At 38.6% G+C, this 27926-nt stretch overlaps 1 protein-coding gene across 5 annotated transcripts; it reads left to right on the forward strand.

Annotated features, from left to right (window-relative positions):
- The first annotated feature begins 414 nt into the window (after positions 1-414).
- On the forward strand, positions 415-26027 carry LOC123871320 (coronin-6). Of its 5 annotated transcripts, none has more exons than XM_045915058.1 (13): positions 415-644; positions 722-844; positions 2337-2534; positions 17576-17698; positions 18510-18653; positions 18844-18974; positions 19120-19227; positions 19523-19697; positions 19968-20031; positions 20346-20434; positions 20949-21089; positions 23741-23950; positions 24221-26027. In XM_045915058.1, exons 1-13 carry the CDS (start codon positions 618-620, stop codon positions 24443-24445), a joined length of 1758 nt encoding a protein of 585 aa, XP_045771014.1. In that variant the 5' UTR covers positions 415-617; the 3' UTR covers positions 24446-26027. The 5 variants fall into 5 exon arrangements, with proteins under 5 accessions (XP_045771014.1, XP_045771015.1, XP_045771018.1 ...); XM_045915059.1 differs by having other exon boundaries at positions 23762-23950; XM_045915062.1 differs by lacking the exons at positions 415-644; positions 722-844 and adding an exon at positions 1799-2037.
- Positions 26028-27926: the final 1899 nt, after the last annotated feature.

Consider the following 27926-nt stretch of genomic DNA (forward strand, 5'->3'; position numbering starts at 1 on the left):
ACAACGAGAAATGACACTTGTCAAATGTCAATCAAGGTGACAGTGCCAAAATTAGGAGAAACCATAGAGGTATTATATCATCCATGCTAAAACTTGAAACTAGATATTATATCGATGGATGATATCAGCTACCTACCTACTTTGTCCGGTTTTTAAGAATCTCGTTGGGAATCCTATGCTTTTCCTTTGATTCTCCAGAATAAAAAGTAAACCATAGTAAACCAGCATAAGTCCCATGTTATTTCGTTAGCACTGAACGTAGCGAGAAATAAAACCATCAACAATTTATGCAAACCATAGACTATTTTGAAAATAAAGAGAAAATAGTTTTATTTCAAATGTCAAATGTGTGCTATTATTTTCTTTTCTACCCTCTTTTTCATAGGTATTTCTTTCAGTTCCGAGAACTCATTTTAGCATTGTAATATTAACCCTGCATTCGTGATTGTGTACGTGGCAGGTTTCGAAGATTTTGTGTTTTGTGTTTTGTGATTAATTCCAACTTAATTAAGTTGCATCGTTCCTATCCAATCCAATATAAAACCAATACTCTCATCTTTATGTGTATCAATTAACTTCCTTACAAAAGCATTTTTGAAATTAAAATTAAGCATAAAATGGAAGTAAAAGGAGCCACGGCTACAGTAAGACAATCAAAGTGGTTTTTCAAACTTTTTTTCAACTAAATCCTCAATCATCAATCTAATGTTTTTGATAACAGGAGATCAAAAGACATGGCAGCTTCACACATCCAACCAATCGAACTCCAAAATCTAAAAGATTAGGAAGAGAACGCTGTTACAGTTTTCATAATTACGATGATGGCACTGTAGAAGCCCCAAAAGTAAGTTGTACCGGTTGTAGTTATCTATTTTATTATAATTTAAATTGAAAAAATATTATTACCAATGTGACACTTTAAAAAAATGTTTAAAAAAAGCTGAGTTTATTGTGGATTTTCCTCAGACCTGGGTGTGATTTAAACCCTCGTAGCTTTAGTTTTGAGTTTACGTAACTAATTAATTAGCACCAATTACATCATGGTAGGTACCTATCCAATTGAGTAAATGATTTGAATTTGAATTAGGACATAGTCAAGCTATCGCCGTAAATTCAACTAACTAAGCACCTTAATTTGGTGATCGCGAGTATGTTCGCCGCCATTGTAAACCATTCCTTTTTGAGAAAAAAAAACCAGTCAAATGCGATTTTTTTAAGGTTCCATACATAGTTAGTTAACTAATTATGAAAATCATGTTTCGACTTTTGGGTGTATGAAATATTTCTTTTCCGAGTTAGAAACACAATAAACCGTGAAAGAAAAACCCAAAAATTGTTCGTTTGTTTTGGTCACAGCTTCTAAACTAGGTAAAGAGGTAAATCATTCTTTTCAAATGTTGCAGCTTATAGTGAAGAAGTGCCTGCGCATCGTTTTGCCTTATTACCTTGTTCTTTTTCTTTCCATTTTTTTTAAAATTTGATTTGTCTTGGTTGGCTGGATTTTTTTACTAATTTGTCTTAAAATTCAATACACCTATAACTAACTAGTTAACTACTTTACTTAACTTTACTTACTTACTTTAATTAAAAAGTAATACCCACTTCATGGCCCGAAATAGCCGTGATCCCCATAATAATCACATTGTTATTTTGCGCTGTTCATGGGCCATCCCGTCGCGTATACGCACGCCGTGTACCTACGCGGCGTAGGTACACGGCGTGCGTATCGGCTATCGCACGCTAGTGAAGAGCAAACTTTATATATTAAATTAAATAAGTTTTTGTACTCTATGGTTACAACATTAAAATGAACGCAACTTAATTTTGTGCGAGGTTGACGTTTCAGAAATGCGTTCAAAAATAACAAAATAGTGTTCAATTTTAAACTCAATTTTGATCAATTTTAATGGCTAAACCACCAAAATCTAATTTATAATATACTTTTAATTATTAAATAATTTAAAGAAAAATATTTGCTAACGGTAGAGACTGTTTTGCGCTAAATTTAATAATTTATAATCAGTAAATGCAGTGGCTGTAAGCATTACCAAATATGGAGTTCGCTCGTTTTCCCAACCGTCCTCCCTTCGAACCTTAGCAGCTCTCAATTTTTATTTAAATAAATCACATGAGTAATTTTCAAATGAATTCATCGAAATATTTAGTGTAATTAATATAATTTCTTCTTATATTTAAACGTGAGTTGAAATTCAATAGTCGCCTTTACTAATGTCAATATAGGTCAGACAACTCTTGGCGTATAGGTTATGTTTTAGATGGAAATATTCGGATAAATCACAGTGTTTGTTCGTAAAAGTGCGTATTTTGGTTTACAGATGTCGTTTAGAGTGGTTCGTAGTTCAAAGTTCCGCCATGTTTACGGGCAGGCCATGAAAAGGGAGCAGTGTTATGATAACATCAGAGTGTCCAAGAGTTCATGGGACTCTACGTTTTGTGCAGTGAACCCTAAGTTTCTGGCCATCATCGTCGAGTCGGCCGGCGGAGGCGCCTTCATAGTTCTTCCCCATAACAAGGTGAGTACCGGCAATGTTTAAACCACTTGTAAACCAGAAAATTAAAATATTGTCAACGGGGATTGTAATCTTGACTTTAACTCAATATTTGTTTGTGTTTTATAAACAGTGTCTCTCAATGTTTTTGTTTTATAAACAGTGTATCATACAAATTATCATAATATTCATCATAATACAGTTAATTTTAAAATAACTTGTTTATTTGGGATGATTCAATTCATTACAGAGTTGTATGTCAACTAGGATCCAAGCCAAAAATAATATTATTAAGAAATGGTTAGACTTGCTTTAAACAGGCCTTAAATGGAACACAATTGATATTGATCTTGTTTGTTATCTTTATGGAGTGTCCAAACATTGAACATTAATGTTACAGACAGATATGTTATAATTTATACTCCAGTAAATGACAAATCATTCACTAGTTTTAAGACAATAGACTTGCAAGAATACTTAGTATTCTTCATGTTAAGTAGGTGAATATTATGAGAATGTAATTTTTTATTGGTATACGTTTTATTTAAATAGCCATTATATTGGTTTGATATTATAATATATAATAATAATTACCTGCAGGGATAGCCCAGTGATTAAGATGTCCACCTCCTATTACGGAGGTCAGGGGTTTGATCCCAGGCATACACCTCTTGCTTTGTGTTGAATTTCCTAACATGTATTTCATGATATTTAACGGAAAGCCCAAATATGATTATCATCATGGATCTATCACTGGCTCGCTATTGAGCACGGGTCTCCTCTCAGGATGTGAAGGTTAGCCCATAGGGCACCATGCTGGCCAAGTGCGGATTGGCAGACTTGACACACTGAATAAAACTCGTGGTATAGGCGAAGACATTTATTAGATAAATTTCAAGTTGATATACGCTTCATTGCACACCTGTTTAATAGCTTGTTGTAATTTAAATCAGCGCCATCTAGTTCGTATGAATGTAGTTTTTTCGGTCACGATTGGACATACCGCCCACCATGGACAGAATGTCCATCATTCCGCCCACCATGATCCAACTTCGACAAAAAAAAATGGACTGTATGGTTGAAGAAAACCTAAAGGGAGTTAAGGTGTTAAAATCATGGTGGGTGAATCGACGTGATTTAAATTTATTAAGATTATAAAATACAAGTTTACAAAATTGTGGCGTAGTTAACATTTTGACAATTATACAATATATACAAATCATTGAAGATTCAATTTCGCAAGCTGAATAAGATCATATGATCATGCACATGGTAAAAGAACTAAATAAATAATTAATTACAATCAATTTTTTGTTATGATTACAAGATACTCAACCAATATAAAGACCTTAGCTAGACAAAGGTGAATTGGTGACTAAAAAATAACATCAGCTAGATAAACGTTATTAAATTACTGATAACAGCAACAAAAAAATGTTAAAAAATACATGCTTCAAACAATTATGATACCTAAACCTTTAAGTATCCACTGGTAGTACACATAGTTTGGCAACAGGTCGTTTGATTATGACACCTCGGCACTTCAGACTAACAACTCGCGTGATGTTGTCCAAACCCGTGTGTTTTGCTGTAACAATACCCAGCAACCATCTAGCTGGAGGAAGATCGTCCTCCTTTACTAATACTATTTCACCAACATTTGGTTCCGGACTCTTGCTTGCCCATTTGTAGCGGTGTAAGAATTGATTTAAATATTCCTGTGACCATCTACGCCAGAATTCTTGTAACATTTTTTGTGTCAGTTGCCAACGTTTAAGACATGAAATGTTCGAACTTTCATAATTAGGTTCTGGTACGAGCATCACAGGTTCACCTATTAAGAAATGTCCAGGAGTTAACGGAATCGGATCCTGGGAATTATTACTAATTTGCGATAGTGGCCTAGAATTAAGACATGCTTCAATTTGGCATAATAAAGTGGTTATTTCCTCAAAAGTAAGTGTGTGGCTGCCAATTACCCGACGAAGGTGATGTTTTGTGGATTTTATCCCTGCTTCCCAAAGTCCACCGAAGTGTGGAGTATGGGGCGGAATAAAGTGCCATGTCGTTCCGTTGTTTGCTAAACATTCAGCAATTTCTTTGGTCAAATTTTCTCTTTCTTGAGTAAACAAATTCTTTAACTCTCGTGAGGCACCCACAAAATTGGTTCCATTATCACTAAATAAATCAGAGCAATGTCCACGGCGGGATACAAAGCGCTTAAAGGCTGCAAGGAAACCTTGTGCTGTAAGATCACTGACAGCTTCCAAGTGTATAGCTCGCGTAGCCATACACACGAACAAACATATATATCCCTTGTAGGCTCGATGACCTCTCCCCTTTGAAGTTCTGATTTGGATGGGTCCGGCGTAGTCTACACCACTTTGGTAAAATGGTCGAATAGGTGTCACACGAGCTGGTGGCAACTGCCCCATAAGTTGGTCTCTTGTGCGTGCTGCATGGCGCACGCATATCACACATTTGTGAACGAACACCTTTACGCGGTTTTTTGCATCTATTACCCAGTACTTAGATCGCAGATAATTGATCATTAATTGAGGTCCACCGTGTAAAGTTCTTTCGTGAGCTTCAGCTATGACAAGATCTGTGAAATGCGATTTTGCTGGCAGAATCATGGGGTGTTTCGTGTCTTTAGCAACATTGGCCCTTTCTAGACGACCACCTACTCGCAAAATATCAGCAGCATCTAAGAACGGGTTCAATGGGGTGAGTTTACTCTTCCTATTTACGGTTCCATGTTGTTTAAGATGCTTTATGTCTTGTACAAAATTTTCGTTCTGACAGTTCTTTACACAAATGTGTAGCGCTTCATTTAGCTCTTCACTCGTTAACCACGACGGAGTCTCGTCTATCTTTGATTTTCTCGACCTTGCTAAAAATCTTCTACAGTAAGCTAAGACTCGGATGAGTTTTCGCAATGAAGAAAACTTGTTCCATAACTCAAATTGGTTTGTCTCTCTCAAGTGGCAAACCTTTATTTTTCTTTCTTCCAAATTGGTGTCTCCAATCTGCCCTTGATGATAATCGATGGTTGCATTTCTTAGCCATGCTGGACCAGTCTTCCATAACTGGATCGATTCCAATGCTGATGGGTTAACCCCTCTAGATGCACAATCCGCTGGGTTGTCTTTGGTTGATACATGCGACCATTGCTCTCTGTCTAGTATATTCAGTATTTCTGATACCCTATTTGCGATAAACGTTTTCCAGCGGCTTGGGTGACTGCTTAACCAAGCCAGCACTACCGTGGAATCCGTCCAAGCATGTAAACTGTCCTTTGGTACTTTTAGCACTTCCGCTACTTCCTGTAATAATTTTGCGATCAAAACCGCTCCACAAAGTTCTAGTCTCGGAATGGACACTTGTTTAATCGGTGCAACCTTTGTTTTTGATGTAATTAAATGAACATAGATATGTCCTGCTTTATCAATTACGCGAGCGTATACTACAGCGGCATATGCTTCGTTAGATGCGTCACTGAATCCGTGGAGTTCAAACCCGGCAGTCTCATCGTTCACTCCTATCCATCGTGGGATTTTGAATTCAGTAAGTGATGTAAGCTCATTACGGTAATTAATCCAATCCTTAAGTAGATTGGGTGGTAATTTTTCATCCCAACCTATCCCTGCTAGCCATAGTTTTTGGATCATAATTTTTGCTTTGACAATCGATGGTGCTATCCAACCCATAGGATCGAAAAGTTTAGCGATATCCGAAACGACCTTTCTCTTTGTTACCGGTTTGTTAACTGCTGGCAGCTGCACAGAGTACTTGAAGTCGTCGGTGCGACGGTCCCAGGTAAGTCCCAGTATCTTGATTGGTTCGTCAGTCTTTAACGTCAGGTTATTTTTTGTTGATTTGTCTCCTTGATTAATCTCCTTTAAAAGGTCATCATCATTGCTAGACCACTTTTGAAGTTCAAATCCTCCTTTGTTAAGTATTTTGCTTATTTCAACGAACAGTTGCTTACCCTCAGCCACTGATTGGCAACCAGTAAGGAGGTCATCCATATAAAAGTCCTTTAAGATTTTTTCAGCGGCCATCGGAAAGTCCTTTCCTTCGTCGTAAGCGGTCTGGTGCAAAGTCCTGACGGCTAAATAAGGAGCCGATGCTGTCCCAAAAGTAACACGTGTTAGACGCAGATGTTGAAGGTCTTCTTCAGTTCGAGTCCGCCACACCAGCCGTTGAAAATCGGTAGCCTCATCTGCCACCCTAATCTGGCGGTACATTTTAACAATATCGGCCACCATGCATATGGGATGCATCCTCCACTTCATGATGATATGACGAAGCTCAGCCTGCAAAGTAGGACCTACCATGAGGTCATTGTTAAGGGATGCTCCATTGTTATCCCGACAAGATGCGTCAAACACTACTCTCACTTTACTTGTAGTTTTATCGGCTCTGATTACTGCGTGATGGGGTAAGTAAACACTTCCCGATTTATCGATCTGCTCTGGAGGTATCACCTCCATGTGACCAAGGGTTAAATACTCTGCAATTACATCAGAATATTGAGTTTGTAAATTTGGTGACTTCAATAAACGTTTCTCTAGCATGAGAAATCTCGTGATCGCTATCTCTCGTGAATTACCATACATGCAGCTTGGATTCTCTTCTTTAAAAGGTAACTGGACAATGTATCGACCCTCGGAGTCTCTGGTAGTTGTTTCTTGAAATAGATCTTCACATCGTTGTTCTTCAACCGTGCGATGTTTCTTATTAAGACTAAAGTTGTCAGATTCAAGTTCCCAAAATTTCTTGAGATTGAACTCTTCATCGTTATTTTGCGCATGCATGGCAATTACAGTTGTATAGCAATTTAATTCATCCCTTGTTTCACTTTCTTCACTTACCTTTCCAGACAAAATCCAGCCGAGCTTCGTATTCTGAGCGATTGGTGTCCCTGGAGGTCCACGAACCAAACCATCTACCAAAATCTGACAATAGACATCAGCGCCAAGCAAAGTATCAATTTTGCTTGGTATATTAAAGTCTGGATCAGCAAGCTTCAATTTTGGTAACGTTGGCCACAGGTCAGCTACAAATTTTTTCTCAGGTATGAATGATGTTAGCTTGTTGAGAACATGTGCCTTAACACGAATGTTAAAGGTTGGGTCCTGAAGAGATTGTAACTTTAGGTAAACCACATACTTAGAATCAAGTGATGCGTTGCCTACTCCAGTTATGACACTGTTGGCTTTGACTTTCTTTAGGCCCAAAAGTCTGACTGCAGACTCCGTTATAAACGATGCTTGTGATCCTTAGTCAACCAAGGCCCTCAGTGTCATAGAAGATCCAGTGTTTGTTTCAGCCTTCAATAATGCTGTTGCTAACAAAACCTGACCCCTTTTACTAGAACAGCAAGTGGTAATATTTTCTATTGCTGTATCCCCTTGTTCTGTGGTGCTGTTCGTACCAATGTTATTATTATCCACCGATTGACTGTTAACACCTGGACTTTGGGTTGACAAGTTAGAACCGTGAATTTGTGAGTGATGTTTTCCCTTGCAATGTCTGCACCTAGTGGGTAGTCGGCATGAGGATACTAGATGATTCTTCCCCAAACAGTTAAAACACAAACGGGAATTTTGAACAAAATTACGACGTGTTGTTAGATCTTCCTTGGAAAACTCATTACAATTACCTAACTTATGATCGGTGCCAGAACAATAAACACAAGAAATCGATTGGCTATCATCAAAATTGGTAGCTACATGGTGTGACTGAGAGCCTTTTACTACTTTAGTACCTAAAAATTCAAGTGACCGAAATCTAAGTTCTAAAAATTCTAAAAACTGTTTTAACGTAGGCAAGTCGTCTGTAAAATTACAAATTTTTGCTTCCCATTGTTTACGGGATTCGGAATCTAGTTTTAATGACAAGATATAAATGACTATGATGTCCCAGTTCTCCACATTAACGCCTACGTTTACTAAAGCATTTATACATTCGTTAGTTGTATCCAAAAGTTCCTTTATAGCCTTCGATGATTCAACAGTAATGTTTCTTTGGCCAAAAAATCGTTTGAAAATACAGTTGGTTATGAATCTCTTATTGTTATATCTACGTTCTAAAGTATTCCAACATGTCGCGTAGTTCTCGTTCGTAATCGCTAGATGCCGAAGTAGCTGTTCAGCTTCACCCGTTAGATAGCTCTTGAGATAGTGAAGTTTCTGCACATTTTGAAGCGATTCATTGTTATGTATAAGTGCTACAAAGAGATCCCGGAAGGTAGTCCACTCAGAATATTCGCCGGAGAACGTTGGTATAGTGATTTTAGGTAGCTGTACACCTCGTTGATTACCATCGCATGATGAATTCGAACTTAAGTTCTTAGCGTCTGATGTGGTTCTGAATTTTGAGAGACGTTCCTTTAATTCTGTCTTGTAATCCATATATAATTCTTCGGTCAAGTTATAAACATCCTTTAAGTAATATTCAGAGGTTTCAACAATCTTTCCATCAAAATCAGCCATAATTCTCTGATTAGTATCATAAAATGTTGACCATTCCTTCTCTAGGCTTTCCAATCTTGTTTCTATATAACTTTCTGTCACTCTCTCCTTCGGAGATTTTTTAAAGTTTACGAATCCTTTGGTAATTTTTTTGTAAATATTCTCCTGTACTCTTACTAATGAATCCATTTTCTATGTACACCAAAACTATTTCAAGTTGTGTAGGTAAATAAATCTGGTCTGGTCTGGTGGTATTATTTAATTTAACAACAAGTTAGTTCAAGGTAAATTTCTTCAAAATTTTGTTTAAGTTCAGACCATGTTCTATTTTAAAGGTTGATCAAGATTATTCTAAGTGTTTGAACATAAAACACTTAGCCAAATTCGGGCATGGATTCCCCGTCTCAACCAATTATCTCTTAAAATTTTACAAGTCCATGACTCCATGCATTTTTTAAAGTTAATTATTCCACTATCTTAAGGTTCACTTTTGGTTAGATGTTATTACGAGTTAATGTACATACAGTTTTCCACGCACTGGTACTCACAAACACACACACTTAAACATCACTTGTTTGGTACTTCCACCAGGGGGCGCAACTGTCGTCGCAACTTCACTGACATCCGGTCTCGGAGATCCATGAATAAAACTCGTGGTATAGGCGAAGACATTTATTAGATAAATTTCAAGTTGATATACGCTTCATTGCACACCTGTTTAATAGCTTGTTGTAATTTAAATCAGCGCCATCTAGTTCGTATGAATGTAGTTTTTTCGGTCACGATTGGACACACACCTTTGAGAGCATTATGGAGAACTCTCAGGCATGTAGGTTTTTTTGACAGCTAATGTCATAGAGTTCTGTTAGATTATTATCAATATTATCAGACAATATGCAATATCGTGATCCTTATCGAGGACATATTGATGGTATTGACAGGATCACAATGTATTTGGATGTTTCTGAGATTTTCCTACGAGACTAGAACCGCTATTAGTTACTTGTGATCTGTGTCAGAAGATTTGATTTTCGGGAGTAAAACGTAGCCTATGTGTTATCCAGGGTACAATCTATCTTCATTCCAAATTTCAGCCAAATCTGTCCAGTAGTTTTTGCATGACAGAGTAACAGATATACACACACACACACTCATATAAACTTTTGCCTTTATAATATTAGTGTGAAGTGTGATACTTTGTACAGTTCTTTGAACTAACTATAATATTCCCAGAACTATAATAATAATAATAATATTTCCTTCTCTTACTGAGAGAAGACCCGTGCTCCGTAGTGAGCCAGCGATGCATTGATCTTGATGAAACTGTAATGTAAACTACATACTAAATTGATACTGTATAATTCTTCGTCATGTTTGTCAACGTCCACTGTTAGGTATAGGGCTCCCATAGGGGCTTGCACACACCACAGTCTTGCGCCGCCTGAATCCTGCAGCTCCCTATTTATATTTGAGTATATATTTTTATAGTTAAAATGTTTAAATATAATTAATTGTTCCCCAAGTTGATAATGGTAGACACTTATACAGGATGTTTTATTAAAAACTGGACTAGAGACATCTTTTTTCTTTATTATATTTATTTTATATAGACAAGCGGCATCAATAACAGTATAATATTATAAACTAGATGATGCCTGTGACTTTGTTCCTGTGGATTTAGGTTTTTAAAACCCTGTGGGAACTTTTTGTTCTTCCATGATAAAAAGTTACCTATGTCAATTTCAGGGAGGCATGCTACCTCTGGACCAAATTTCGTATAAATCAGTTAAACGAATGAGCCTTTAAGAGTAATATTATGAAGGGTAAAGTGTGTATGACTACCTGTCTCCTAGATTTCACGACCCATCTGTTTAACCGTTTTGACATTTGCTACAGAGATTGCTTGCATCTCAGGATAGGTTACTTTTTCTTCGTCCCACAGAATTTTTAAAAAGTATAATCCACTTGATTGAAGTTGCGAGCATCATTTATTTGGTACAGAGACAGTTTGCATCCTGGAGATAGGTATAGGCTACTTTTTATTCCGTTCCATACAAAAAGTTCCACCGGGATTAAAAAAATTAATGTCATGTATAATATTAAGATATGCAAGTTTGAAAATGAATTTTTCTAGTTGCGTGAACAAACACGAATTACCCTGAGTAAATGGAACACTCTGTATAATAACATTGTGCATCAGATATGGGACAATGGGTGTCCAGCGCGCAACAATGGCTCAGATATCGCCTATCGTGCTCTGGGAATGTTTACTAACTTTGTGTTTTGTGTGGATTCCTTGCGACAACTGTCTTTGTATCGCGATAGGTAGTAGCAACGTGAGTGCTTATGCGATTAGCCCTTGTACTTATTGTACGTACCATCTTAGCGGAAAGGCTGTCGTCCTATATCTAAAACCGGCCAAGTGCGAGCCAGACTCGCACACGAAGGGTTCCATACCAATATACAAAAAATAACTTTTGTTTTTCTTGGGATATAACCACAAATTCCTGGGTTTTAGATTTTCCCACTTGTGCTTTAAGGTATTGCAACCTGCCAAATTTTATAATTCTAGGCCAACGCAGTGGCATGCTTTGATTACCAAGATGGTGCATGAGAAAATTAAAAAAAAATTGACTTTATACTTTTACGTAAAATTTTGTACGCCTTTATTACCTGTATCTCCCAAAGCCACCATGATCTGTACTGAACACAATACGCAGAGAAACTTTCAGCTTTTATAAAATTACGAAGGGCTGGCTCTTAGTTCAGCAATATGCCGCGTGGAGAACGAATGTGAAGCGGCCCTTTAAGATAACGTTTTTACGAGAATTTAATTTCGTGTCTATTTTCGTAGTCGAGTGAGGAGAGTTACGAGATTTGCGCGACAATTACATGTGTAAATTGTGTAGGTCACTCTTGTAAACATCAAATTCAAATTCAAATTCAAAATGTTTTTATTCAATTAGACTTTTACAAGTTCTTTCGAATCGTCAAAAGCATCTACCACTGGTTCGGAATGCCTTTCCTACCGAGAAGAACCAGCAAGAAACTCGGCGGTTGCTCTTTTCAAAGATTTGATATACAATATTATGCCATGTATAAAAGCAATTGAAGTCCTGCGCATTGCTGGAGCGAATCGAAGTTCAAATCCACGCTTTTTTATCATTTACATAATCTTCGATAGTATAATATGCTTTTCTCAAGAGCATATTTTTAATAGATTTTTTGAACCTGTGTAAAGGCAAGTCCAAAATTGACTGAGGAATTTTGTTATAGAAGATTATACCCATTCCCACAAATGACTTTTGGACCTTCCTGAGACGGAGCGTAGGAGTCGCAAGCCTGTTACGGTGTCTAGTCAGCCTGTTGTGTAGATCGCCAACCTTCTTGTAACTAAGAATATTTTGTCTTACAAAAATTATGTTGTTGTAAATATATTAAGAGGCTACGGTAAGGATACCTATTTCCTTAAATTTTTCTCGAAGTGAATCGCGTGGTTTTAAGTTATAAATTGCGCGTATTGCCCTTTTTTGTAATACAAAAATTCTCCCAATATCTGCCGCTCTACCCCATATTAAGATTCCATAAGACATAATACTATGAAAATAAGCAAAATATACTATCTTTGCGGTCTCCACGTCAGTTAATTGTCGAATCTTTCTAACCGCGTAAGCAGCAGAGCTTAGTTTGCCAGCAAGAGTTGATATATGGGTGCCCCATTGCAGCTTCGCATCTAAGGTTATCCCCAAAAATGTAGTAGTCTCTTCTATTTTCAAAATATCATTATTTATCATTAAATTAATGTTACTTGTGTTCTTGGTATTGGGCAGTGCGAATTCAGTTTATGCATCGTTTATGATCTCAATAGCTCAAGCTTGAGAAGACTGGAATCTGAAAGGTCCTACGTTTAAATGACAATTTTAAAGATTCTATATTAAGTTTACTTTTCAGGGTTCTGTACCTCAAAAGGAAATAAGGAACCCTTATAGGATCTCTTTGTTGTCTGTCTGTCCGTCTGTCGTGTCTTTCAAGAAAACCTATAGGGTACTTCTCGTTGACCTAGAATCATGATATTTGGTAGGTAGGTAGGTAGGTCTTATATCACAAGTAAAGGAAAAAATCTGAAAAAAAAAACATTTTGCTTACTTACTAATCCGATCTCTGATCCAAATCCAAGCTATTTAGTGGACATCTTTGACATATCTACGTCATACGTCCGATTAGAATCCGAGGCACATCCGAGATATTCTCACGGATGACGGAAGTCGGAGCTAGTGCGTAAGCTACCATACAAATAGTTGTATGACTAGTTCGGAACGTATTTTCACGGGCTTGGATCGGATGCAGTGCGTAATCGCCCCGTGTCTGCCTCAACTGCTCTGCTCTGCGAGATCTGTACTGTGGTGTGCTGCGTTACCTTACGCTTTAATTTATTGTTAATTGTGGTACATATTTACGGAATAGTTTATCCAGTTATTTATACTTGGGTTGGGTAATAATTCGCGGCTGGAGCGGATCGAGGGCCCGCCCACGCGCTGGACGGGAGCGTGTGCAACGATGTGTTATGATTCTCGGACGTGGAAACCATGTGGGAACTGAGAAATGACCCAGGAAATATAGTTGTTTATAAAAACCACTATATTTCTATAAAGAGGATATGCGTATAAAAGGGGTAGATAGGTTGGTCTACAGATGAGAGTGGAAGAACCCCACGTAGTGTGGGATAAGGTCAGGTAGAACAAAAACCGGTCAAGCGTGAGTCGGAATCGCACACGAAGGGTTTCGTACCATCGTTAAACTGATCTGTAAATAGGTATCGTGACAAAAACATTCGCCGAGAAAACATGCGTGCTTGAGAGTTCTCTTAAATGTCCATAAAGATGTTTGAAGTCCGCACTTGGCTAGCGTGGTAGACTATGGCCAAACCCCTCTCGTTCTGAGAAGAACCCCGTGCTCAGTAGTGAGCCGGCGATAGGTTGATGAGCTTGCTGAGTTTGTTATGGATCTTCACAGACTTGGGCGCGTTTGGAACCCTCGTAGCTTTAGTTTTATGTTTAAGTCATCAATTATTTATCACCACTTTACCATCTTTCAAATCTAACAAATCGGAATGACAAAAGGTGATCAATAAGTATCTATTTTGAATAAATGATTTTGACTTTGATGATATCTAGTGTGGTGAGGCAATCCGCACAGCTTGAATGTCATACCTTCGCGTCATGGGAGTATGAAGACATATTAATCATAATAATAGTAAAGTTAGTACGTGGAATCTATTTGCAAGTTGAAGACCGTGTCATCAGAAGATATTCGCATCATGAGCTATATTTGGCTCGCTATTTAAGGCCGCAATTTATCACTCCCGGCCGAAATTATACCGCGCGGAATGACCGACTGACCAACCACGGTGATAAAATCAGCACTAGCATTATTTTTTTAATATAAAAGAAAAAGGTAACTGACGGACTGACTAATCCATCAACGCACAGCTCCAACTATTAGACGGATCGGGGCATGCAGTTAGTTGTTATGATGCAGGCATCTGCTAAGAAACGATTTTTGAAAATTTTACCCCTAAGGGGGTAAAATTGAAATTTATGTGTTGCACGCAGAAGAAGACGCTAACATAAGCTAGTCTAAATATGTAAAAGGAAAAGATGATTGACTGATCTATCCACGCACAGCTCAAACTACTGGACGGAAATTTAGCATGCAGTAGTTTCTCTTAAGGCCTTAAGGGGCTCAACCCCTAAAGGGGTAAAAAATATGGGTCTGTTTGTATAGTCTCCTGGACGTATGCTTTGCCCGGCCATCCAAGTTCTCTCCAGAACTTAGCAGCCAGGTTCCTGAACCTATACAATCTGTTACGCGCTTTGGTCACACCATTCGAAGTTTTTCAATGTGAGTCATGTTGGATTTCCGGCGAGTAGGTAGGTATATAATTACACCGTAGCAGGTGACACAACGCTGGGCTATGTTGCATGGTGTTGGCGGGGCGCCATCGCGCGCTGAATGCTCATAAACTCGTAAATACTATTGAATTAAAGATGTTTTCAGACGCTCGTCGGTTGAAACGCTTACCCGATGGTACTATATGGAGGTAGTGGGTTACCCGATGGCACTAGGGAATAATTTAACGGAAATAATTTAACCGATGACGTCTACTGTTGGACATAAGTGTCTTGTAAGCACTTCCACACGCCACAGTCTTGCGCCGCTTGAATCGAGCGGCTCCCGGCGACTCGTTTGACGGCGTCTGTCTACTTAGTGGTGGGGGTCTTCCAATTCTTTTCATTCTAGCACCTCGGAACCCCAACGTCAATCGTACTATGTATCCTGCTCATTGCCACTTCAGCTTCGCTACCCGCTGAGCTTTCGGTTACTCTGGTCCTCCTGCGGATCTCCTCATTTCTGATTTGGTCACGTACTCTCTCCATCGTTTGCTGAGGGACTGAGTGTTCTTACGACGCCCATCATAATTAGCGACCATGTCTCGGAATAAAGAAAATCACATAGATGCATACACGCACCCTGAAAACTATACTCCTTTTTTGGGCAGCCATCCATAGTAATAAAAATAAAATGAGAAAGTCTGCTAGCTTTTCACGGCCCATCAGTTTAACCGATTTTGATGTTTGGTACAGGACGGACATATTTTATCCTGCTACTTTTTATCCTGGAAAATGAGTTCCCACGGGACTTTTAGGGGCCCATTCATTTGCCCGATTCATATGAAAGGTATAGAGGTGGCTTACATCCAGCAAATTGTCATAGGAAACTTTTTCTCCCGGAAAATCAAAGTTCCCACAGGATTTTTAAAATACCTAAATCTACACGGACGAAGTCGCGGGCATCATTTAGTGTTAAGTAAACTATTTCGATTAGGGTAACATTCTAATGCCCTTTTGTTTATTTTTGTTATCAAACTGCACTCAGAGGCGCATTTGACCTTTATGATGCAATATCGTATTGCACTAAAATAGTGCCTCGAAGTCCGGAATTTAGTTTGCTTTGATCTCATTACGCGGGACGTATTCTCGCCCGCTGCGCCGCCAACCTGTCTGTCTCTCTGCAACCTGGGGCTCAAAAACGGTCAAACGACAGCTGCAGTGTGACGATCGCAATCATCTCTGATTGGCCGATGCCATTAAAGTTAGAGATACATGCCCGGGATCGAACCCCCGACCCCTCGAATAGCAGGCGGACGCCTTAACCACTAGGCTATCACCGCTTTTTAATATAGCGATCATTAGGTATTTGCAATCCGATATCATGTGGTAGAAACCGCAGGGTGTCAAGTTTAGCTGTATTGATTAGTAATTAATCAACTATCAAGGGCAGGTTATCATTAACTACATACTATTCTTATCCCTACTTGATATTATAAATTCGAAAGTGTGTTTATTTATTTTTATATAAAAAATAGCGCACAAATGAGAAGGCGGGTCACCTGATGTTAAGTGATTACCATCGCCCATGAACATTTGTAGCACCAGAGGAACCGCCGTTGGTGGTTTCTTCGGGGTATGAGGCGAGGGGATGCCCCGCACGTTACCCACGCTTACCCGCAGCGGGTTAGGGCGCGGGCAGTGCGGGTGTGCGGGGCGTCCCCACCCCGGTTGCCATCTCAACCTGTCGCGTACTATAGGTTCCGTGGTAGGTACAGTAGGACGAAAGTGAGTTTCGGAATGCTCAAAATAATTGAGTGAAAGTGGTGATTGCGGGCAATTATACGAGTATGTGCTTTCTCACCTTTGCCGTCTCGCCGCGCCGCCGCGCGCCGCCGCCGTGGATCCCTGCCAACTATCATATTATATTATAACCGTTTATTTGGGTCACCCGAAAGCGGTTAATATAGGCACATTACGTGAAACAACCAAATATTTATAATTGTTAAGTTGATATTATAACTTAAGTAGTTACCTACAGTTACTGGGGTCACTGATCCACTGCTCACCGAGTACCAAGAGTTGACCAAAACGTTAAAAAAAACTTTAATAAAGAAAATACTATTTCCTTAATACTATGTATTACAAGATAAAGTAATTAACAATTTGTAATCGCCATAGTGAGGTACTGGGATTGATAGTTGGTTAATGATACATTGGAATTTTTTTACTCTTCAGAAGTAATAAGCTAAGAAAGGCTTTAGCTACGATTGTTAGTTAGTAAATAATGTCAACACTACCTTAATTAATACTATCTACAGTAAATATATTAATGTACCATTTATTTGATAAAGTACCTAGTTCAAAATCGCTTAAATGATGCACTAGTGGCTGCTAGTGGAAAAAACATTAACAAAATAGAAGAAGCAGAAGCATTAATAACTGAAAAAGCATAAATAAAAAGCAATGGAATCAAAACCTATAGGGTACTCCCCCATAACCCAGAATTATGTTTAGCAGACCATAGCAGTGGCTATAGCACAAGTAAAGGGAAAACCGAAAACCGTCAAGTTATGGTTACATCACAAAAAAAGTCTTATTTCTTGTAGGATGGTACGGGACCCTTCGTGTGGCAGTCCGACTTGCACTTGACCGGTTTTTTTTAATTTTTGATTTAAAAAAAACATATTTTTCACAGGTCGGGCGTATCCCCGCAGACCACCCGCTAGTGGGGGGCCACAAAGGGCCGGTGCTGGACATCGCGTGGTGCCCTCACAACGACAATGTCATAGCGAGCGGCTCAGAGGACTGCGTCGTTAAGGTAATCGCCCCTTAACTCTAATATCACCTGTTGTGGGTATCTAACAATAAAGTCAGTTGTCATCCGATACGCGTTACATTAACACAATATGGTGGCAGCGGTGGGATACGAACCCACGCCTCCGAAGAGACTGGTGCCTCAAACCAGTTGATTTAGTTGAGTTGATGCACTTGATTTCAAACTAATAGAAACGCTGGTAAGAAGGTGAAGGGCTAAGATCGAAAAGTTCCTTTTTACGAAAAAAATATACTAGTGCCTGGGTGCAATCAAAAATGCTGGCAAGTGATGATGTCTAAGATGAAGCGTGTTTGCCTAGAAGATACCTATTCACTCTGGACTCGAAGGGATCCATATTTAAAGTAGAGGTGAAAATTTATGCTGCTGGAAGGGTGTTCTATAATATGAGCGAAATATCCATATTATAAATGCGAAAGTGTGTCCGTCTGTCTAGCTGTCTGTCTGTCTAGCTGTCTGTCTGCTAGCTTTTCATGTCCCAACCGTTTAATCGATTTTGATGAAATATACAGGTTAGCTTACATCCTGGAGATGGACATAGGCTACTTATTATCCCGGAAAATCAAAGAGTTCCCTCGAAGTTCTTAAAGACCCATCCATTTAACCGATTGGTGTAAAATTTGTTAAAAATATACCTTGCGACCTGGAAATTGAAATAGGCTATTTTTATCCCGGAAAATCAAAATGTTCCCATGGGTTTGTCAAAAACCTAAATCCTATCTTATCAGTATCCTATAGAGCCTGATAAGCCGGCAAACTTACCTTATTTGTACAATTTTGTGGTGGTTGTGGGCAGGTATGGCAGATCCCGGACGGCGGGCTGTCGCGCACGCTGACGGAGCCGGTGGTGGACCTGGTGTACCACCAGCGCCGCGTGGGGCTGGTGCTGTGGCACCCCACCGCGCAGAACGTGCTGCTCACGGCTGGCTCTGATAACCAGGTGAGTACTACCACTGAGTGAGGACAGTATTACTGGTTTTACAAAGTACAGAATGTACTGGTTATACTCACGTATTTAGTCGATGTAAGCCCAACTAGTTTGAAACCCATATGGGGTTCTAACCTTCCGGTGTATGCCTAATGCTGTATGCCTTGATACACAAGAGTATACAGAAAGATGTATTTGACAGATAGCAATATGGAATGTGGGCACCGGCGAGGTGCTGATCAGCCTGGACTGCCACCCCGACCTCATCTACTCGGCCTGCTGGAACTGGACAGGCTCCAAGCTGCTGACCACTTGCCGGGACAAGAAGATCAGGTAAACCCAGAAAAATATTAAAAATCTCATATAATTCTAGGGCTGTCCAGCAACGTTTTAACTAATATATAATAACTAGGTTTAGTAAACTATTGTATTATGTTTTATGAAATTTTGAGTTTAAAACCATTTTAATTTGTTTCAGAATCATCGACCCTCGCAAAGGTGAAGTAGAATCGGAGGCGATCGCTCACGAGGGCAGCAAGGCGTCGCGCGCCATCTTCCTCAAACATGGCCTCGTATTCACAACAGGGTAACCTCACTTTTATAATGCTTCTTTGTGAAATGATGCTTGGCTCTTGTTTGGATTCATAAATAATATGAATATGATATTCCTGCTATATTCATATTATTTTTGTGCTGAACAAATATTCCGCAAACAGATGACTCTTTTTGTGACACGGCCATACTGCATATTATTTTTGTGCTGAAAAACGATCTCACAAGTTTTGACACGGCCTTACTGACGATATCGTGGAACTTCGCTTTTTTTAAGATAATTTAACGTGATATGTTGCATCTGCTATATTGTAGCCGTTTGTCGGTAGGTTCAGCCGCATGTCGGAGCGGCAGTACACGCTACGCACGCCGGACGAACTCAACGAGCCCATCGTGACCGTAGAGATCGACACCAGCAACGGAGTGATGTTCCCACTCTACGACCCCGACACCAACCTCATCTACCTCTGCGGGAAGGGCGACTCCGTCATACGGTACTTCGAGGTGAGTTGAACATCGACGCGGCTTACAGACTCGTCTTCAGCGGCAACTTACAGTGGCTCTCTGGCAATGCAGATGAAATTAATATCGTTCAAGCATTTATGGATGTTATAAAATTTGCGTTTTTAATATAAGGTGTTACTCTTTTTTATGTTTGGCTATTAGTATTTCATTAAAAACAATACACATCAAAAAATTTAATTTATCGAGGCATTTAAAGGTATTAACCAATAAATTATTAATTTATATACATTAGAAATAAATCTATTCCAGGTGACTCCAGAGCCTCCCTTCGTGCATTACATCAACACGTTTCAAACGCCCGACCCGCAAAGAGGTACTGCTCTTTTTACTACATAATACAAGGCTGTCTGTATGTCTGCCGTGTCTGTCAAGAGCCGTCAAAGGAACCAAAACCTATAGGGTATTGCTCGTTGACCTAAAATCATGAAATTGGGCAGGGAAAAAATATTTTAACAAGTAAAGGAAAAAAATCTGAAAACCGTGAATTTGTGGTTAAATTACAAAAAATATGTGTTATTTCTTGTACGGGTGGTGGTGTAACACTTCGAGTGAGAGTCCGACTCGCACTTGACCGGTTTTTTACGGAAGATTTTTAGATACGGAACCCTAAAATAAAACAACTTGCAGGTATCGGCATGATGCCGAAGCGCGGCTGCGACGTGGCGACGTGCGAGATCGCCAAGTTCTACCGCCTCAACAACTCCGGCCTCTGCCAGGTTTGATCACTTCTGACTTCTTCTACTGATTCTTTAACTACCCTCCTATCTTCTAATCGTAGCTTTAGTAATATTAAATTGAATTGACTATTTCATGTAGAACAGTATGTTCCAGTTATGATATGAAAAGACTCTACCACAGGTTCGGAAAGCTAATTCTACTGATAAGAGCCAGCAAGAAATTCTTTTTTTTAAAACAAAATTTTGCAATATGTAAATACGCAATACATAAGCAATGTAACTATTACACCATCTTGTGGGCTGCTGTTACTCATATTGTATACACAAATACATAAACACAACAAACATTGTGAGGGGACCTGCATGCCTAAGAGTTTTCCATAATGTTCTCAAATCTCAAGAGTGTGTGAAGTCTGGCAATCTGCACTTGGTCAGCGTGGTAGACTATGGCCAAAACTCTTCTCACTCTGAGAGGAGACCCGTTCTCTGTAGTGAACTGGCGATGGGGTGATCATGATGATGAGGACCTCGTGTGGGTTGCTGCGCCCCGCAGGTGGTGTCGATGACAGTGCCGCGCAAGTCGGAGCTGTTCCAAGAGGACCTGTACCCCGACACGCTCAGCGACGAGGCCTCGCAGACCGCGGACGAGTGGCTCGCGGGCGAGGACGCGGAGCCCTGCACCATGTCGCTGAAGGTATGCGTCGTCCGTCCCGCACACTTCAAGTTACCTATTTTTTTTAAATTTAGAAACTATTGCTGGGCTGCAATCAAATCAAACTCTTTGTACCACGTTTTGTACCTATACTCAAGCAATAAAGGATATGATTATGCTTAAACTTGTTGGTAAATGGTGGTGCAGTCTAAGATGGAGCGCGCTTTCCGAGAAGATGTCTACTCTTGACTTGATACCCATCAAAATGGGAGGCGAAAACTGATGCTGGAAGGGCATTCCATATTCTAGCAGTGCGTGTTAGACACGAGGAATAAAATCGCTTCGTACGAGTCCATGGAATTTCGACTATGTCGGGGTGCAGACTTTTAACTAACTAGGTCGAATAGTTTCTTACTGCTTTCTCTGAAATACTATATCCTCTAGAAAACCTACAAACAGACAATCTTGCGCCGATTTTCTAAACTTTAGAGCTTAGAATTGACCAGCGTTTTGTCGCCAATGAGTCTTCTAGCGTGACGAGCCACCGAAGACTAGCAAAAATATGGTAGAAGTTTAGGCATCGATGGGTAGTTGATGGGACTTGGTAATAAGTTTAAAAGTTCAGCCACTCTGGGTATGATACCCAGAGATATGTATGATGAGTTCTGGATAAAAAGACTGATGAAATGATGAAGTTCGACCCTGTTTTGAAGTACGGTTTCTCCCATGCTATTTTTACATGGCACCTTTACAAAGTTGAGAAAATCGGGAGATCCTATCTGACCAAGAATAATTTCCTATTGAAAGTGTATGACTTCAACTTTCAGGGCTGCAAACTTAAGAAAAATAAAATTATAAAAATGTTTTGGGACTCTTTTATGTTTTGTAGGTTAATACGTTATCTGGTTCCATTCTAATTGTGTATAGATTATAGACTGTAAATTATGTAAAAATGTGACAAATAACATTTTTTTTGTGTTTTTGCTGTTTTGATAACCAGATGGCATACATAAAAACTTAAATTTTTGTTGTGTTGCCAGTCAGTCTTGCTTGCGATCTGTATTTTGATTTTGACATAAGAGAGGTAAAACGAGACAGAGTTATGTGCCTGACATAAATCTGTCTCGCTCAATAGACCTTAAGCTTAATGTAAACCTGCTTTAACAGGTAGCATGATTTGTGTACCTGTAAACTGTCGTAACTTTTCGGAAATTAATTGACACAGGTAAGTATAAGCTTAAACGGTTGTCTCTAATAACCCTGTGTTACCTTCGACCTATGAAGTGTTCCCTTACCCGGTGTTTAACGCTAAATGAAAGCCACAAGCTCATTCGACATTTATTTTTAATCCATTGAAGGTTTGCTCTGAAATTTACTTTTATACTGTTCAGTGAAGCAGCAATGAACTTCAGCCAAAGTCAATGAGTTTAATGGTTTTCATTTAGTGATGATCACTAGGCTGAGTTAGCAAAAACCTGCTAGCTGGTCCCATACATCTTTTTCAAACATTTGCAAAACACTGACTGAAATATTTATCATTAAAACTGATTTTTCACAAGAACGAATTGGTTGTCTTATAAGTTATTAGTATAGATAACTTTAATCGTCCTAAGTTCTAAGCGCATCGCGCACCGGCAGAGTGGAGTCCAAACAAGGCGTGCCATTATTCTAGATGATGAGAGAACTCAGGCTGAAATGTATAGACTCCTTTGCTCAAACTTAAGACACTGTTAAAACGAGACAGCGTTATATAGCTGGCATAGATTTGTCTCGTTTTAACGGTGTCTTAACTCTGAGCATAGTCAAAGTGCGCTCTATAGATTTCAGCCTCAAACTGTAATAGGAATACCCTTTATCGGATTAATTTAGCAATAGTTTTAAGCATTTGTTATGAGGAATGTTTCTGTTGGCTTGCCCCTAACAATACATAATATACATTTGATACATATCATCCGTGAACGGGTCACGTGAGTTTTTTTTTTTATGTTTTGGTGTTTACTAACTTTGGGCTTTCTTGAATAACCTATTACTTGCAAGTCTCTGATGTTTTTATTAAACAAACGAGATTTTTGTTGTTGTGATTTATTTGTTAACATTGTAACACTAATCTAAATCATTTTATTGAAAATCTTGACCTCTATTCCTTTGCATAACTTTTCATTAGTAAAATTTCTGTCTCAACTTGCAGTGCGAGAACAAAACAAATTCTATATTTAACTCACAGATTATATTAGTAATAATAAAAAAAATTATTTATTTCTAGAAATATATCTTGAACCTAATTTTTTAAAGGATTGTGTATACTTTGGTAACGCACACAAATGCGACTGCGTCCGCAAATGCATACGTAGCGCTGCATACAAAAAATTTTAAGCATTAAAATCGGACGCTAAAAGTAGTCTTTTTATTTATTTAGATCAGATTTTTTTAAATTGCGGAATAACTATTAACTCACGAATAAATTTGACGTTTTGATAGAATTCCAATATAAAAGTTGTCAAAACCTGATTAATTAAACGTTACTAGGCTAATGAAATATTGGCCTTTAATAATACATGTAAAGTTAAATTTACCCCCCTTTAAAGTGAAGTAAACATCACACTCCCCCTTTCCTACGTATAGTGATACGTTGAAGCCATCAGAAACATTTTCAGACAGATGCTATAGGCTAGGGATCCCTAACCAAACTACAGGAGCGTGCCCTCCTTGTGCAGGGTGGCTACGTGTCCGGTCGCGCGACCCAACTGACGGTCACCAAGCGCAACGCGCTGGCCACGCCGCGCGACAGGGAGCGCGAGCGCGAGCGAGAAAAGGACGACCGCTCGCCCACGCCCGCGCAGAGGGACAGCCAGGCGCCCACGCCCGCCGCCGCCACGCCGCCGCCCGCCTTCACCGCCATGGTCGTGAGTATACTGAAACTTAAACTTGAAAATGAGGGTAGTTACTGCAAGATCTACCGCATAGTAACAAAAAAGAAAATAAGATTCTACCACTTTTTATGTCACATCGGCAATATTAGTTTGCGCAGAAAAGCGCTACCTAACGCCGACTAAAACCGGATGTTCACCCATGAAATACAGACCTTATTGCTTGACGTAATTTCTCGAATAATTTCTAAATACAAGAACAACAAAAGGCTTGTGCTGTTTCAATGATTCAAACACCGTTTTCAGGAAAAGCAAATGTCCGATCTAATGGACGAAATCCGCAAGCTGAAGTCCGTGATCGTGAAGCAGGAGAACCGCATCCGCGCGCTGGAGGCCACGGTGAAGGCGGGGTTGGCGCCCCCCGCGCCCGCGCCGCCCGCGCCCTCGCCCGCGCCCGCAGCCTCGCCCGCAGTCTCGCCGGCCGCCGAACACAACCACGACGATGACGACATGGCGCCCGACGAGGTGTGAGAGGTGTGAGCTGGGGACGCTAGCATGACGCGTATGTATGATCGAACCAATTGTCTGGCGCTCTGTATACTCCGCGTCAATCTTCTTGGCGGTTGACTGCTATATTCCTGATCTAAATCTCTACATAGTACAAAACAAAGTCGCTTCTCGTTTCTCTCGCTTAGATCTTTTACAGCAGTGTAACTTCTACTTTCCGCTTTCACAAAGTGAGAGTGGAAAAAATAAGGCTTCTCGATCAATAGATTTACGGTTTTATGGACTGATAATATAAAAAATATAAACTTTCACCTTCCTTAACCGTCGCGTCGTGTTCGTTTTTGAAGAACAGCTCAAAATTTCGATTTTGTAAAAAATATATAATAAAAAGCATTTTTTCTTTTGGTATTGCATCTACCGCTGGTTCGGAATTATAACATTTGCGAATGCTGGAAAAGGACTAGATTGAGTACAATTGGTTTGATCTACAATATTGTGTGCTAAAGAACTGAGATTCACTTTGGTCTTGATGTTTTACAATATTATTTTGCTATTTTGTAAATGTTTTAAATAACGAACGGAAGAAGACGGACTTTTAACTCCATTAGACCTTGATTTCTATGCAATTTTTTGACATCAAATTGTCATCTCTTTACAAAAGAACTGTCAAATTTGAGGTAACAAAATGGTTATCGTAGTAATTAGATCCTAGAATGAACGCTCTAGTAAAAATTTGTATTGGTGGTTTTCTGTTATTGGATCATCAAATAATGCATGCTGTTTAAGACTTTGGATTAAAAAGTGGGCAATTTTCGTGGTAATATGCGTTTTAAGCACTCCTCAACTCTTATGAGGTCTTAAAAAAATTCGCCAATTTATTTTCTGTTGCTTACCAGACTGTTTGAACATTCGTGATTGTATTGTCGTAAAAATGCTACGTACAATAAAAAAATTGACAATAAATAACCTATTTAATCTGCTACAAAACATGACATCGCTTGATACCAAGGTCAGAGAAATATTTTTCAAAAAAATATTTATTCCTAAGCTTAAAAGAATTATAAGAGAGTAGTTATAAATAATGAATTTGATTGTTTTAAAAATTTCGCAGCCATCAATTTGACTTAGTACGTCTGATTTTATAAATATTGTGTTTTCCATAAAATTTACTTATTTACCCCAATAATGAAGTTCATAATGTCTTTGAAACACATTTTTATTTGTTTTACCGAAGCTTTGAAATGGACGGATCGGTTTTAATGTAGATTTATTTTTATTTGGGTCTTCAAACTGGTCGCAATCAGTAAACCATCCATTTATTCGATCGGCGATGCTTCATATCGCTATATAGCTAGGGCTATTTAAATTGTTAGCAAAATAAAATACTTGGGAAGTTATGGTGGGTTTATTTTACGCCGGAGCTGTGTCTTTACCAGGCAAGCGGAAGGCATGAGGAAGTAATTAAGGGAAGGGAAGCAAGTTTATTGACAATATAATTGCTCGGCGTAATAAATCTAGTCTGTGTCTTTTTGACATTCAGCAATTTGGTCGTTATCTGTCACCTCCATACAAAATCAGGGACGCTGTAGTCAACAAGTCGTAATTTTAAAAAAAATACGGCTGCGTGCCAAAAATGAACAAAAAAACTTCTTTTTTTTTCAAACCTAAACCTCATTCTTAGAGGAGACCTGTGCTCAGCAGTGGGCCTGCAATGGCTTGACCATGATGATGAAGATGAGTCACTCTGGATGATGTGAGGATTCTAAGGGCACCTCATACAACCAAATCTGCTTAGGCATTTAGAAGTTATGGTGGAATAAAGAAACATACATACACAAGCCCTGAAAACGTTTGGGGAGTTGTGTAAATAGTGATTTTTGTATAGAAATGACAAATGACAGGTCTCGACCAAGTTGCAACTGTCACAAAGATACAGGCGTGCTTATATATGTATTTATTAATATTGTAAATAATAATGATATGTTTACCTTTAGCGAGTGATATCTATAGTGCCTTATATACGCAGTAAACTCTCAAATCGGATTTATGATTGGTGATGTACAAGTGTTGCATTTAGTCATATTATACCTGTAATACTATGAGATTGTTTTCGTTAAGATTGTCTATAATGTGCGTGCACACTTATAATTATAATATGAAGAGGAGAAATGTTATTTTAATGATTTGAACACTATCTAAAAATAATACAGTGAGTAATACTTATACATCATAGACAATAGCCATAGACAATACATACATTTTAAATATTATATTTTTATGTGAGTATGTGAATAAAGAAGGCCATTATGTAACATGTATGAAGATAAAAAATATTTTAGCACTAAAAAAACATTCATTTAAAAAAAACTTTATAATCGCTAATAAGTGTGCAGGCACATATTCATAAAGTAATGAAAAAATATGCTTCTAGCTTTTAATAATAATATAATATTATTAAATAAATAAATATTATTTATTCAACTATGTAATGATAACATGTATTCGCTGTTTGTTTAGTTCAACCCTTGTGCAAATATGAATCAAGTTGGCAATACCGTTTTTTTGTTGGTTAAAAAGTTTGATTTTGAAATGTTTTACCACTTTGAGTTTATAAGGTCACAAGTAAGTGTATGTTTATTTGTAGTAGAAGAGATAAGTCATTGTATCACTATTTATTATTACGTAACAGTCATTTTAATTTTAGTTCATTGTTAATATTGTCAACATTTTTTTATAACTTGACGTATTGTATCCCTGTATTCAGATGGTCGCATATCTATTAGCACGCTCCAAACTTTTCTTTTTCGAGGCCTTATCATCCACCATCTCTTCCACTCGCGTGCGTTTTGTATCTTCTGTCTTACTCATCATAGAAAATGCAGTATAATTGCTATGAAATAAAACGTAACAATTTATAAGCATCACTCAGTAAAGAAGGTAATATTGAAATCATTTTAATGAATAATTGATGCCTAGAGGTTTGAATAAAGAAATTATTAATCTTAAATCATTTATTAAATGCAGATCAATTTTTAACAATACCCTAACACTGGTATAATATTGATTTAACATACTAATGATAATGATAAATTAATGATAGTTAAGACTAGAAAGATTAACGCAACTGTCACGTTTGTTTACTTCAAACCTTGTATGTTAGGCTCTGAGGCTGAGATTTTTTATTTTGGCTTTGCTCAGACTTAAGACATTTTTAAAACGAGATAGCGTTATACTCCTGGCATAAATCTGTCCTGTTTTAACTGAAACTTAAGTGTAAGCAAAGTCAAAGTGCGCTGTATAGATTTGAACCTGAAAGTGTCAGTGGAGGTGCGGCCCGTGCGGCGTGCTCACAGATGTGCGATGAGGTTTAGACGTAAGAGTGTAGTAACGTGGTGCTTTTTGATCATTTGGATTCCGCTTACAATTAATGTAACTATTGATTTAATAATATTTGCTATCATTATCAATTATTACTTTTTACTATAATACGTATTTATCTTTTTAG

The sequence above is a fragment of the Maniola jurtina genome, chromosome 13 (genome assembly GCF_905333055.1).
Source record: "Maniola jurtina chromosome 13, ilManJurt1.1, whole genome shotgun sequence".
Lineage (NCBI taxonomy): Eukaryota > Metazoa > Arthropoda > Insecta > Lepidoptera > Nymphalidae > Maniola > Maniola jurtina.